At 42.0% G+C, this 14,017-nt stretch overlaps 5 protein-coding genes across 5 annotated transcripts; 3 read left to right on the top strand and 2 right to left on the bottom strand.

Annotated features, from left to right (window-relative positions):
- Nucleotides 1-2,181: 2,181 nt before the first annotated feature.
- Nucleotides 2,182-3,279, top strand: AIMP3 (aaRS-interacting multifunctional protein 3). The gene is made up of 3 exons (XM_020948763.2): nt 2,182-2,531; nt 2,610-2,915; nt 2,986-3,279. The coding sequence occupies exons 1-3, from the start codon at nt 2,451-2,453 to the stop codon at nt 3,136-3,138; spliced, it is 540 nt and encodes a 179-aa protein (XP_020804422.2). The 5' UTR covers nt 2,182-2,450; the 3' UTR covers nt 3,139-3,279.
- wmd (serine-threonine kinase receptor-associated protein wmd) lies at nt 3,179-6,466 on the bottom strand. Its single transcript, XM_020948762.2, has 3 exons — nt 5,891-6,466; nt 3,661-4,326; nt 3,179-3,601 (listed from the first exon to the last, which is right to left on the bottom strand). Exons 1-3 carry the CDS (start codon nt 6,009-6,011, stop codon nt 3,402-3,404), a joined length of 987 nt encoding a protein of 328 aa, XP_020804421.1. The 5' UTR covers nt 6,012-6,466; the 3' UTR covers nt 3,179-3,401.
- Nucleotides 6,467-7,601: 1,135 nt separating this feature from the next.
- levy (cytochrome c oxidase subunit 6A levy) lies at nt 7,602-8,281 on the top strand. The gene is made up of 2 exons (XM_020948801.2): nt 7,602-7,738; nt 7,865-8,281. The coding sequence occupies exons 1-2, from the start codon at nt 7,633-7,635 to the stop codon at nt 8,095-8,097; spliced, it is 339 nt and encodes a 112-aa protein (XP_020804460.1). The 5' UTR covers nt 7,602-7,632; the 3' UTR covers nt 8,098-8,281.
- pita (zinc finger protein pita) lies at nt 7,875-14,017 on the bottom strand. Its single transcript, XM_020948797.2, has 3 exons — nt 13,677-14,017; nt 9,290-10,366; nt 7,875-9,232 (listed from the first exon to the last, which is right to left on the bottom strand). The coding sequence occupies exons 1-3, from the start codon at nt 13,830-13,832 to the stop codon at nt 8,393-8,395; spliced, it is 2,073 nt and encodes a 690-aa protein (XP_020804456.2). The 5' UTR covers nt 13,833-14,017; the 3' UTR covers nt 7,875-8,392.
- Nucleotides 10,519-13,240, top strand: Dcp-1 (Death caspase-1). Its single transcript, XM_020948798.2, has 3 exons — nt 10,519-11,038; nt 11,977-12,548; nt 12,611-13,240. Exons 1-3 carry the CDS (start codon nt 10,911-10,913, stop codon nt 12,865-12,867), a joined length of 957 nt encoding a protein of 318 aa, XP_020804457.2. The 5' UTR covers nt 10,519-10,910; the 3' UTR covers nt 12,868-13,240.

The following is a 14,017-nucleotide window of genomic DNA, read 5'->3' as shown; positions in this document are numbered from 1 at the left end:
CTATGTACCAAATAGTTAAAATAATTAAAATAAATAAAATAATTTAATATAAACCATATTTTCATGTATCTTGACTTTTTTGGGCCTTGTTTTGGTTTTAATTATCAAGAGATTATTTATTAACGTCTTACCTTAATTAAGAAAACTATAATTTTTATGATTGCCACATCCACTTGATCAAAGTCTACCAAGCACTAGATTAGTAATTTATATAAAAAACACACAAAAAGAAGAAGAAAACTAAACTTCCTCTAGCTAGGGCCTTCCTTAAGTATAAGACTTGAGAATCGCAGAGGAGAGCGCTCTATGTACCAAATAGTTAAACAAAGCCTATCTTTCAGTCGAAAGCTTGAAACTTAGTGATGGAGTCATTTCCGATCCTATTATTCATATATATTCTTGATCAGCATCAACAGCCGACTCGCTCTAGCCATGTTTGCCACATCCACTTGATCAAAGTCTATCAACCACCAAGCACTTAATTAGTAATTTATATAAAAGAAGAAGAAGAAAACTAAAATTCCTCTAGCTAGAGCCTTGCTTAAGTGTAAGACTTGAGAATCGCAGAGGAGAGCGCTCTATGTACCAAATAATTAAGCAAAGCCTATTTCTCAGTCGAAAGCTTGAAACTTAGTGAAGGAGTCATTTCCGATCCTATTATTCATATATATTCTTGATCAGCATCAACAGACGAATCGATCTAGCCAGGTCCGGCATAAATTTAATTTTTTCAAATTTTTCGACAATTTTAAATTTTTATAATGGGTATCGTTAAAATGGTCAAAAATTGACGAAAATTTGAATTATTTTAATTTTTAAATTGAGTATGCAGATTTGTTACCCCAATAAAAACTGAAATTAATGCATTTTTGGCTTAGTTATGATATATTTAATATTTGACCTCTTAATACTTAGCTAACTTCAAAGGTATTAAGAAAATTATTCATGTTTTTTTTTGTACATAAAAAAGGTTTTTAATATATGATTAGTGTACTTACCTTGAACTTCTATGAGTAGGAATCCGTACAATATAAATTACATATATGAAGTAACACCTGTTTTCATTTCATTCACCTAAACATATTATATTTGCAGATCACAGATTTGCATTTTTCCTCTACACCAAACGATCGTTTGTTTGGCACCTTTATGATACAGTCGTCCGATTTTCATGAAATTTTACACAAAATTTAAGACTAATATAAAATGGCTACACCTCAAACTTGATGATGATCTGTTTAAAACTGAAATAGTTGTAATTTTGAATTGTATTAATTTCTCGATCGTTCCTGTGGGAGCTATATGATATAGTAGTTCGATTTTCATAAAATTTTACACAGAATTGTAGAGTATAATAAAATGGCTATATCTCAAATTTGATAAAAATCTGCTGAAAACTTAAAATGTTATAATTTTTTTTGTAAAAATTTTCCGATCATTCCTATGACAGCTATATGATATAGTCGTCCGATCTGGCCCGCTCCGACATATATATGAGTGAGAGTATATAGAAGGCTAACTACAAAGTTTCATTAAGATAGCTTTAAAACTGAGAGACTAGTTTGCGTAGAAACGGACAGACGGTCAGAAGGACATGGCTAGATCGACTCGGCTGTTGATCCTGATCAAGAATATATATACTTTATATGGTCGGAGGTGCCTCCTTCACTGCGTTGCAAACTTCTGACTGAAATTATAATACCCTGCAAGGGTATAAAAATGTATCAATTTAAGAATTGAGAAAAAATATTTTAATAAATTTAAAAAATTTTAATAGCAAACTTTAACACTTATTTTAAAGTTTTTTTTTTCATACCCTTGCAGGTTATTATAATTTCAGTCAGAAGCTTGTAACTTGTGAAGAAGTCATTTCCGACCCCATAAATCATATATATTCTTGATCAGCATTAAAATTCCAGTCGATTTAAATTTATTTTAAAGAAAATAATTTTTTTCCATTTTTTTTTATTTTGTCAAGGAAATTAAGTGTTTAAAAATATAAAAAATTGGGAAAAATTAAAATTTTCAAAAACTTATATTTTGGTATGCAAATTTATAAACCACATAAACACTAACTCAGATCCGCTTTTGGAATTTAAATTAATGCTTTTTTGACATAATTATGAGATTTTCAAACTTTAATTTTTTTGTAAAAATTGTCATATAAATATATAGATAAATATCGAACATAGGAAAGTTTGTCGAATTGAAATTAATGATTTTTTGGCTTAGTTATGAGTTTTTTAAACTTTGATTTGTCGAAATATTGATTTTTGAAATATTGCGCCCTATTATTCGATAAAAAGCCTATCGAAATCTACCAGATTAGCTTCGCGCAGACTGGCTTGCTTTAGCTTTTCCGATAAGCTTATTTGAGAAGAGTTGGCAGCACTAACTGGATACCTTTTGTTGTATTTTTTTGCACGCAAAATAAACTTTAATTATTAACCATGTGCGACGTTGCAACTGTGCAGAAGATTGCCCATTGCCTGGGCGTGAATCCCGGCAAGGTGCAGCTCAACGAGGAACAGGTAAGTACCTTGGCATTAACCGCAAAAATTTTATGATTCTCATGGCCGCCGCACTTCAATTTATTTTCTGTTGTGAAGGTCGTAACCCGCATCAGTGGCCAGAAAAGCATCGTGGCGGGATTTGCCACCATCCTCGAGAGCCTGGCCCAGGAATCCAAGTCGGAAACGGCACAGAACAGCAAGGCATCGCGGGAGGTGGAGGCACAGGTTTACCAGTGGATAGAGTTCTCCGTTCTCTACGTGGCGCCCGGCTCCAAGGACAAGTACGTGTCCAAGCAACTTTTGGCTGATTTCAACAAGCTCTTTGCCAGCAAATCCTATTTGGTGGGCCACTTCATCACGCTGGCAGATCTGGCGGTGTACTACGCCATCTACGATCTTGTGGTGAGCTCTTAAGCATTTTAAGAACGAAGTTTGGATTGTAGTATCACTTCTCTCTCCTCTCTTCTTCCAGAAATCCCTCTCTCCTGTCGACAAAGAAGCCTACCTGAACCTCTCTCGATGGTTCGATCATCTACAGAACCGACCAGACATCCATCAGGGCGAACCGCTGCTTAACTTCACCACAATCTACCTCCACGGCTGGGCAACAGGCACGCACATCTAAGTCACTTCTCGTATCTCCTATCCACAACGTCACAAGCGGAGACACTTAAGTTATTTATTTCTATTGCATTTCTCACAATGTAGTTTTTGTGTGTGTGATTATCATTTAATGCCAATGAGAGTTCAGCGTTGGAATATGAAATATTATTACGAGTTGTTCTCTTCTTGATAATCGGATCTCAGCCGTAGTAGCTCCGAATCACGTGCCCTTGCAGCACTGGCAGCGGCTTGGGGCGTGTAGCAGCGACTCCTGCTCCGCCAACATCAGTTCGCTTGAACTTCGCGTGGCGAGCTAAGAGAGTTGCCCATGTCCGAGGGCTCCGTGCACTTCCACAGGCCGTAGGTTTTTCCCACAGTCGTCTGCCAAAGGCGCAGAGTGCCGTCCTCGGAGCCGCTGGCATACAGTTCGCCATCGGGGCTGAATTTCACGCTATGCACGGGTCCAAAGTGCCCCTTGAAGGATTCTGTTGGACATAAAAGGCATTAGTTTTAAGGTTCCTCATCGCTAGAGCTATATCCTTACCAATTTCGTTTCCTGTTATGTAATCAAACTTGTACATCTTAAAGTCCTCGCCGCCGCACACAAAGACATGCTTGTCCGGATGCAAACTGGCCGATGAGACGTTCGTCGGCACTTTCACCTCCTTGAGCTTCTTCAGCGTGTCGATCTCCCAGAAGCTAATGGACGAACCATGCGCTATGGTCAGGATGTGATTATCCCGCGAGATTTCCAGGCTATTGGGATTGCTGGGGAACTGTAGACGCTGCACCTCGATGCCCGTCATTCGATCCCACAAGCGCACCGTCTTATCCTCGGCCGCCGAAATGATGCACTTGTCGCCGCGACAGAAGAGCGCACGCTTAATGGCTCCCGTGTGTCCCGCGTACTCCTCCGGCTGTGCCTCCGGTTGCTCCAGATTGAAGACCCTCACCAGCTTCTCGTTGCTGCCCGTGACTATGTTCTCGGAGTCCGCATCGAAGGCCACGCTCTTGACAATATGCTTGTGCTGGAAGCTGTGGATCTCGGCACCGCTCACCGCATTCCACACCTTGCCGGTGAAGTCGGCCGCCCCAGAGGCTGCTAGGGTGGCGTTTCGGTTAAGGGTGGCATTCCATACGGCGCCCTTGTGTCCCTCGAAGGTGCCCACCCAATCGCCAGTATCGCCATGCCGCAGCATAGGGCTACCATCTGCAAAGAGAGAACAGAAGTGTCAGTTAGTTGGCTTTGTGGTTGTGTCGTGGGGAATATGCATTCACTCGGCGCACTGGCGGAGAGCGTGCGTGCATAAATTAACGAACGGAAGCCACCTTGACTCAATGCCTGCCGCCAAGGCCAACGACCTGGCCAACGACGCTCGCAATCATGCAAGCAAGCGAGTGAGCGAGCTTCCCAAGTTCACGTCACTTCCACTGCATCCGATCGGGTGGAGCAGGGTAACAGGGTAGCAGAGGGGCAACTGCAGTACGCCGTCGTTGCCGTCTGGCAGGGACGCGACTTGTTAGTTCGATCAGATCGACATGAATTGGAAATGTAAGTGGTTATCAGTTTGCGATTAAATATATTTTTAATGAGACGATAAACTGACATTTAACATTACACATTTTCACTCGTGTTTTTAGAGTTTATGGAAGGATGTTCAGGTTATTTAAGGGTTCTTTTAAGAAGTAGAGTAAGGTCACAACAGACATAGATGGTTCAAAGTTCCAAGTAGTTAAAAGAACACTAATTATATACAGATCAAAATAAATACTAATAGAATTTTGTATAGAAAACTCTTTAAAAATAAGATTTCCAATGAGATCAGGATTTCCTCAAAAGTATAGTGATGCTATGTATAACGAAAACTAAATTTCAACCCTTTCAAGATCAATTGAAAGCGTATTCTCTGACCAGACAGCCTCCTCCCCACAGATGACTTTCCTCGCCCGACAGCAGCTGCTGCCTGCATATTTACAGCATATAAATATAGAAGTTTCAAGGTGCTTCCTGGATCCGAAAGCGAGCACAAACAAAAAAAAGTTGCTCAACAAGGGGAAGCCAGTAACGTTAAAAAGGCGATAACGAATTTAACTTGAACTTGCAATGGCAACTCGAACGCTCTTTCCGCATAAATGCAACATTTAGCGAAAGCAACAAATGCAAAGCACAAAGCACACTCACACAGGTATCGGGTATATATAATGGCTATAGTAATCGCATCGACTAGCTGACACCTCAAGGCAAAGAACGCGAAGCGAAATTTGTAGCATGCGAGTGGCGGGAAAAGGGTTCGCAGCAAACAGGTTTCGCTCGCAATGAATGACTTTGCATTTGGGTCAAGGTAATATGCGCAGGCTAGACGGAGCTAAATCGTGTTTGTTGTTCGCCATATAGTACATATGTTTATGTTCGATCGCTTATGTGCTGATGCAGTATCTTTTTCAAGAAACAACAATTTATAAGACAGAAAGTCGGCATCATTACTAACTTCAATACATTTTTAAGATTAGTTCTGAAAGCAGTACAGTTTTCCTAATCATACGTATCAATAAAAAAAATAAATAGATACTTGTGGTTGACAAAAATATAAATTAAAATATTCATTTATATAAACCTATAAACTTTTAAAATCGTTAAAAAAAAATTGATACCGGGAATAATAACTTTTTGTCTCAAATTAAAAGCACCCCAACCACTGTGCGGCGGCGGACAATGACTATTTATAGCTCGGCAAGGACGCCAAATTGCATGAGATTTTTTGCACGACTTTTACCTTTGCACGCCGAGATGAGAAAGTAACCGCTGTCGACGATGTCGCTAAAGTCCAGGTGAACCACGGGTCGCGTGTGTCCGCTGCAGGTGAGCGGAATCTGTCGCAAGTTGTTGGCAGCCATTGTAGCGAGTCTCTGTTGCTGTTCCTATTACTGTTCCTGTAGAATCCTTTTGTGTATTCCTTTTCCGCTGTAATACTTGGTCGTATTGTCTACTGAGAATGCTGCAAACTTTGCACTTAATGGATAAGAGCGGTTTTTCCGGGGGATTGATGATTTTGCTTTGTACTTCGATTGCTGGTTTCGTCTAATTAACAACGCTTCACTGTGTTCTACGATTCTCCCGTTCCTTGCTGATAGTCGCGTTAGTGTATGCTGGTGCTTCTCCACGCCAGAGTGTATTTACAATTTGATTTATTCTGTTTTATTTATCAACAAGAGGGAAAATAATTACGCGACACGTTGTTGTTGGTGGACTCGTAAACAGTGTTACCAGCTTGCCTTACTTCGGCTAGATCTCACTGCCCTATCGATAGCGGTGGTCGCGTGAGGCGATTGTTGCTAGAGGTGGGGCTCCGTATGTGAACTGTGACTGCATCGCTGGAACTACGTTCCAAGCGGTCTCAAGGCTAAATTAAAGTACATTATTATTTTAAATTTCATTTAATTTTATCTGTTATTGACACTTGCTTGTTTATTTGTTTTTTAAGTATTGGTTGAAGTCGAAGCGATATAATAATATATTTCAAGATATTAACAGATTATAAAGAACTTAATTATCTTCGAAAAGCTGAAATTAAACCTTTGCAGTTTTCAACCTAATTGTAGAATCGAAGTGGAAATAAATAAAAACTAGGATTAAAATATTCACATTCTTTAAATAGATATTTATCAATATTTTTATATAACTTATTTAACAAATTAAAGTTTAAAAAACTTAAAACAATCCGAAAAATTATTAATTTGAATTCGGAAACTTTTCTATATTAGTTTTTATTAGGTTAATAAATCTACATGCTCAATTTAAATTAAAAAAAGTATTTATTTATTATTATTATTATTTATATAGCCGGATATGACCATCATTAAAAAGATTTGAAATATGTCTATTAGGACTTCAGGGACTTTAGACTGTTATTTTTATATATTTTTTTTATTGGAAAATTACTCTTTTCCAAATATCATGAGTAAGCCAAAAATGCATTAAATTTGATTCGGAAAGCTTTTCCCATGTCACTTTATGTTTGGTTAATAAATCATCATACTCAGTTTAAAATTTAAAGTTTTAAAAAAAAATTTTATGTTTTTTTTGACAATTATAGGGTCGGAAATGACTCCTTCATCTAGAAGACCTAAAATATGTCTATTATAGGGACTTTAGACCAATATATTTATATAATATATCTTTTTGGAAAAATTAGACTTATTCAAATATCCCAACTAAGGCAAATATGCATTGATTTCAATTCGGATTTCAATTCTATGCTAACAAATGGACATACATATATAAAACTAAATGTAGCATTAGCTTTAATGAAAATTAATAACAGTACGTTAGCTTTACTGAAAATATAATACTTTAGGAGGATAAACTAATAGCACCAAATTGTTTATTTATTTTACGATCTTGGTCCCCTTGCTAAAAGTCACCGTACAAATCACGAAATATCGGTATATATCGCTTGGCTGGCTCACCCCTATTGAACTGTCAAAATACTTAATTTTCATTCGGGGCTTGGAATCGATGAAAATAATGTCTGCTATCCTAAATCACGCAATTCGTCGCCAATTTGGCGCTACTGCCGCCAGGAATATGTCCGGAACCGCCGCCACCGCCGGCGAGCACTCCGGTAAGTGTCCTTTTTGGAGCCCCATCGTCCAATTTCCCGGATTTTGTAAGGTTAAGGTTATGTAATTTGGGCTGTTGGGCAAGAATCCTCTGGCAACATTTCTCTAACGTTTTGTTTTCCTTGCAGGTGGCTACAAGGTGTGGAAGCGCCTGTCTTTCTTCGTGGCCGTTCCCGCCGTTGGTCTGTGCATGCTGAACGCCTACCTGAAGCACCAGGAGGAGCACGACCATCCCCGCCAGGAGTTCGTCAAGTACGATTATCTGCGTCGCCGTGAGAAGCGCTTCCCTTGGGGCGAGGGCAACAAGAGCCTGTTCCACAACCCCCATGTCAACCCTCTGCCCGATGGCTATGAGCACTAGATGGATGGCCACCTATTCCGTTGAGGGGCTAATGCAGCAGATGTTTGGTAATGGCAGACCCACCCGGGACTCCTGTATGTAATCGTTATTGTATACAAAACTTAAGGCGGAAATACACAGAAACACAAGACACACAAGTGACTCCTCCAGTCGGCGCTTGAATAAAGATCAAAATCAAGTGTAAGTGAAGCACCCAAAGGTGCAGTGATGTGGGAGCCAGTGGTTACATTCGTTTCGGATACATAGCTTATTTAATATGTATGATAAAACATGGTTATAATAATCTCAACTAAGCTCATTTAGGTGACTTTTTGTTCGTAATCTTGCCAGCAATGGTCAGAAAGCGTCCTGCCTTCGTGGGCGGTGACTTTGTGTCTTTCTTGACATTCAGCGCCTTTGGTGATGTCTTCGAATTAGTCCCCTGCTTATCCTGACTGCGAGTCTGTCGCTTTACTTCTGAAGATTCTTTTCCTACTTTGCGCTGCTTTGATGGCGGCGGCGGTGCATAGGAACCATCGCTATCGTCCAAATGATCATCATCCAGAGTATCGTCTTCCAAGTATTCCGTTATGAACTCCTCCTCTGGCTTTATCTCAACCTCTTCGTATTGTTCCTCCAGATCTTCCACCTCGATTCCCTCGGCGCTTTCGGCTTCAATTCCCTCAGCTCCTTCGTTCTGATAGGGCATCATGTCCACCACATGGTCATCCTCAATGTGCATCCGCAGACGCGCCTCGCTCAAGAAGATGTGATCGCAGAACTCGCAGGCAAACCGCTCATTCTTGTGCTGCGTCATGTGAGCCTCGACCTCGTCGGCATAGTCGATATTCTCGCGGCACAGCGGACACTTCAAAGTCTCCAGGGCGTGGGTCAGCGAGTGCTCCAGCAGCAGGTCATAGCTGGTATAAGTTTCCTTGCACTCGCTGCACACAAACGAGGCTTCCGAGGCGCTCTGCTTGTGCATGCGCAGATGCCGAGACAGATGATGCGACAGAATGTAAGATTTAGAACAGTATTTGCATGGATAAGCCCTCTTGCCGGCATGGGCAACCAGGTGACGAGCCAACTTGCTAGAAGTGGGGAACGAGCGGTTACAGTGCTGACAGGGGAAGGGCAGATTGGTCTGGTGGATGACCTAAAAGAGAAGGGGTTTATTATCCATTTAATATGTAATTAATCTTATTTGACTTACCTCATGTCGCTCTAATCCCTGCTTAAAGGCAAACGACTTGCTGCAGACGCCACAATGGAAGGGCCGCTTCTTGGTATGACGCTCAGCGTGTGTCTCCATCTCCTGGCGCGAGATGAACGGCTTCTCGCAGAAGACGCATATGAACTTGGGAATATCCGTGTGCGTACGTTCGTGCCGATGAAGCAGGGCCTTTCGAGTGAAGGCCTTGGAACAGACGGTACACTGGAAAGGCCGCTCGCCGGTGTGGACGAAGACGTGCTTCTGCAGATCGTACTTGCTGAAGAAGCTGCGCTCGCAATCCGAGCACTGGAAGCTGCGCTCCCGCTTATGGTTCACCATATGAATGTCGAGCAACTGCTGCAGCGGAAAGGATCGGTCGCAATCGGGACACGGAAACACGTTGGTTGCCACCTTTTCAGCGTTCTTGATCAAATCGTCGGGCGAAATAATCTTGCCGGGTTCCAGAATCTCTGTCACAATGGCCACATTGCCACTCTCGTCCCTCTGAACCTGGGGCGTGGCGATGCGAGGCTCAATGGGAGCAGAGGGTCCCTTGTTCAGGATTCGAATCGAAGACTTGTTCAGCACCTTGGGCTTGCTGGGTGAGTTCTTCGCCTGTGCCTTCTCTATGTCATCATTTAGCTCATTGGCCATGTCCTCCAGCATACTGTGCACATCGTCCATTGTCAAGTCCTGGTTGTTCTCCACCTTCAGCTCATAGGCCTGGGCTTTGCGTCCGGTTGAAGCGGCATTCTTGTTTAGCAAACTTGTCTCCAGCACCTGGACATTCTCAATGATGGCCTTGTTCGATTTCGCCATGGTGTTGAGCAGTTTCTTGGGCTTGCCTTCGGGCGAATTAACTGGCAACGTGGTGACCTTCTTGGGTGGAGCAGCAGCCTGATTGGCTATCATGGGAGCCCGGGGTTTCTCCAGCGGTGCAGGCCAGTTTCCTGTCAAGGGATATTGGCGGATGAGCGTCTCAGCCCGCTTGCACATCTGCTTGAAGCGGTAGCAGTGCTCGAAGAGGAGCCGGCAGTCCAGACAGATGTATTGAGGCATTCCGTCGCCATCGCAGACCTAAGAATATTTAATTTTAATAAACTTGCAGAAGACTTGTTAAAACGGTTTGGTTTTCCGTTATAGGCCAAATAAGTGTGACCAGTTGCCTTTAAATGAAAAACCCCACACCTTTTCTGGCGTTAAAATCGAAAAATGCGGCAGGCACACTTAGTCTTACTTGGCGGCAAGTGCATACACACCACTACAGATACAATTGTTTTCGTGAACACGCTTAACCTCCGTTAGTTTGATTGATTAAACACGGCGGCTCCATAAAAGGACATTTGTATATTTGTTAATTCAACAAAAGCTGAAATAAACAGCTGTGCTGTGCAAGTTTAGCAAACATTTCGGTAAAAGAACCAAAGATTCCAACTACAAACAAATGCTAAAAGGGCGCAACAGCTAAGTGGAGAAGGAGAATCACAAGAAGAAGGCAGAAAAGAAGGCAGAGCCGAACAAAAGGCAAAGCGGCGGACGCACAAGGAGAAATACAAAACAATCAAAACAAGAGGAGAGACGGAGACCAGACCCTCGGCGGAGGCGAAAAGAGGGACACAAAATGACGGACGAGTGTATAACAAGAAACTACAATGTTCTCAGCATTATAGCTGATAGTATCGATGCCAAGGGCTGTACGGCGGAGCCGCTTGTTGTTGCTGGTGTTGGTGGTGGTGCAATTGCAGCTAGGTAAGTGTCCACGCTCTCTCCGGCATCTTTTTCTCTCTCTTTCTTTGCATGTATGTGTGTTTGTGTGTGCCTGTCTGCCCTTCTTATCAGTGTTGTTGTTTTTGTTTCGATACTGGAAAGGGAGTTGCGATGCTGGAAAAGGAGTTTGCCTGGAAATTCCAGTTTCTAAAACGCACTTAAAGAGTTATTTCGGGAAAACCCATTTCTTTTCTGAAGTTCCTTATCGAGCTATGCTTTTGCTTTCCAAAAATTAATTATCTTATCAAGACAAAAATATTATTTCCTATTTTTCGATCATTTATTGATCATCAAATTGAATCTTATCTGTTTTGATAAATACCAAAATTGCCCAAATTATCCCAAAATAATTTCAATAATCGTTGAACATTTAGAACACTACGTAGTTTATTTTAAATATAAAGAAATAATTATATTCACGGTCTTGGGAGATTTTACAACCCACTTACTTATCTATGAAGTTCTCTATAATAACCATAGACATATAAAATATCAAAGAATATAATAAGGTCGCATTTCCGGATATAGTTTTAACGAAAACTATCTTCAATAACAAATTTCTATGTTTTCACATCGAAAAAGTAACGACTGGCAACTGTCTTGATCCTATTAAGTTCCTGTTGATTGTTCATATAGCCCTCTTGAGCTCTTAAAGCCTGCCTTAGTCATAGAAAGAACTGTTAATAATCAATAATAGGATTCCTTTAATTGTTGAAATCGAAAAAGACCCATTTTCTTATCGTGAAAACTACTCTTTTGTTTGATTTTGCTTATGCAAAGACTACAGAAAAACGGCAATTAATCATAGCTTATTTCGGCCAGTGGCCTTATCTTATCTTATCGCTCCGACCAAATGGCTAGCAAATCGAATCTGTTATATGATTTTCTATTAACTTATTCTTCTGAACTTCACCCCGCAGCGCCGCCGCCGTCTTGCCGGCCAACAAGTTTGTGGCCCGAATGCCCGTGGAGCGATATGCCAGCGAATACAACATGAATCACAAGAACCGTGGCCTGGCTCTGATCTTCAACCATGAATTCTTTGACATACCCACGTTGAAGTCTCGCACCGGCACTAATGTGGATGCCCAAGAGCTTAGCAAGACCTTCGAGAATCTGGGCTTTAAGGTCGCCGTGCACAAGGACTGCAAGCTGCGGGACATTCTCAAGCAGATCGAAAAGGCCGCCGTGCAGGATCACACGGATAACGACTGCCTGGCTGTGGCCATACTGTCGCACGGCGAACATGGATATCTGTACGCCAAGGATACACAGTACAAGCTGGATAATATCTGGCACTACTTCACCGCCGCCTTCTGTCCCACTCTGGCGGGCAAGCCGAAGCTGTTCTTTATCCAGGCCTGCCAGGGCGACCGCTTGGATGGCGGCATGATGCTGGAGAAGAGCGTGACTGAAACGGATGGCGAGTCCTCCATGAGCTACAAAATACCCATACACGCTGACTTTCTCTTCTCCTATTCCACGATTCCGGGTAAGGACCCTAGCCGGCAATTTGTAAAGGAGCTTTTCTAATAGCTTTTGGTTAATTTTCAGGTTACTACTCGTGGCGCAACATCAACAATGGCTCCTGGTATATGCAGTCGCTGATCCAAGAGCTAAACACCAATGGCAAAAAGTACGACTTGCTCACTTTGCTCACCTTCGTCAACCAGCGTGTGGCCATAGACTTTGAGTCGAACGTGCCCGCCACCCCGATGATGGATCGCCAGAAGCAAATACCATGTCTCACCTCCATGCTGACGCGCATACTGCGCTTCAGCGACAAGCCCAACGGCAATAAGGCTGGCTAAATGGACGATCTCTCTCTACCTCAGATTGAGCGCTCACTCAATGCCCCCGCAATGATCATTTGGATTCCAATTCACTTCAAGTTTAGTTTTTAGACGCTTGCAATTATCCCGAGAGATATGACGAGCTTTATGACCGACTTTTCCTTCATTCCTCATTTCCCCAACACCCCAATTCAGGCCTTATCGTTGACGAAATTCGCTTAACCACTTAAATGTACGACTTGCCCTAATTATAAGAAACACTTGCCCATCAGCAAACCCACAAATTTTAGAGATAAGAGATATAATGAAGATTTATACATACAAGAACATTTACATATTATATATATTTGATATGAACCGAATAAAAATGAAGTATGAATATAAAGTAAAAGATTTTGTAGTGTTTAAACAATTGAAAAGAAAATATTCAAATTTATGTTTACATTGTTCTGAATCTTGATAATTACAATATTTATTTACTTTTCTTCCCGCCAAAAAGAGTAGAGAAAAATAATCAACAGCTGACTGATTGCCAGCCCCGAACAGCTGACTCGACAGATGTGTGTGTGTGTGCATGTCCGGGGTACAGTTGTCACGGCTATTGATTGAAATGGGTTTTTCACACAGTTTCCCCTGTGGGAAACTCCGCCGGAAAACTGGCCAACAGGCGAGGACATGGAGGGGAGCCTTTCAGCGGGGTTCCTCTTTGGAAACACGGCCGAGATAAACTTAGCCGAGACGCCAACGCACAGTGGGTTCAAAAACCTCTCTTTGGGCAATGGGTGGTGTTTGTTTTCTTTTTAGTGCAAGTTAGAACCGCCACTTACCTCGATCGCCGTTATGGCCATTATCTGCAGGGGCAGGTTGGCGCTTGTTTTGATGCGCGTGTTTTCCACGAAAATCGAGGTCAGCTTCTGCTCTGACAGGCAGAAGCGGCAGACCTTCTTGACGCCCAGCGACGCCTCGCGAGCACTTTGCGCCATTTCAACAATTGCACCGCGACTGATGGTTAATTAATTGATATTTTGTAAACACTGCACACACACGACTTTACTATGGTTTAGAAATAAGAGCAGAGAAAACAATCTGATTCGGCGTCTTTTCTTTTCACGAACCTAGCCAGCGTTGCCGGAAAGTTAGGGCAAGCCCAGAGAGTGGCCAGACTGGC

The sequence above is a fragment of the Drosophila serrata genome, unplaced genomic scaffold, assembly GCF_035046125.1.
Source record: "Drosophila serrata isolate PLE 108 unplaced genomic scaffold, ASM3504612v1 contig_165, whole genome shotgun sequence".
NCBI classification, from domain to species: domain Eukaryota; kingdom Metazoa; phylum Arthropoda; class Insecta; order Diptera; family Drosophilidae; genus Drosophila; species Drosophila serrata.
This window is presented reverse-complemented; position numbering and strand designations above follow the sequence as displayed.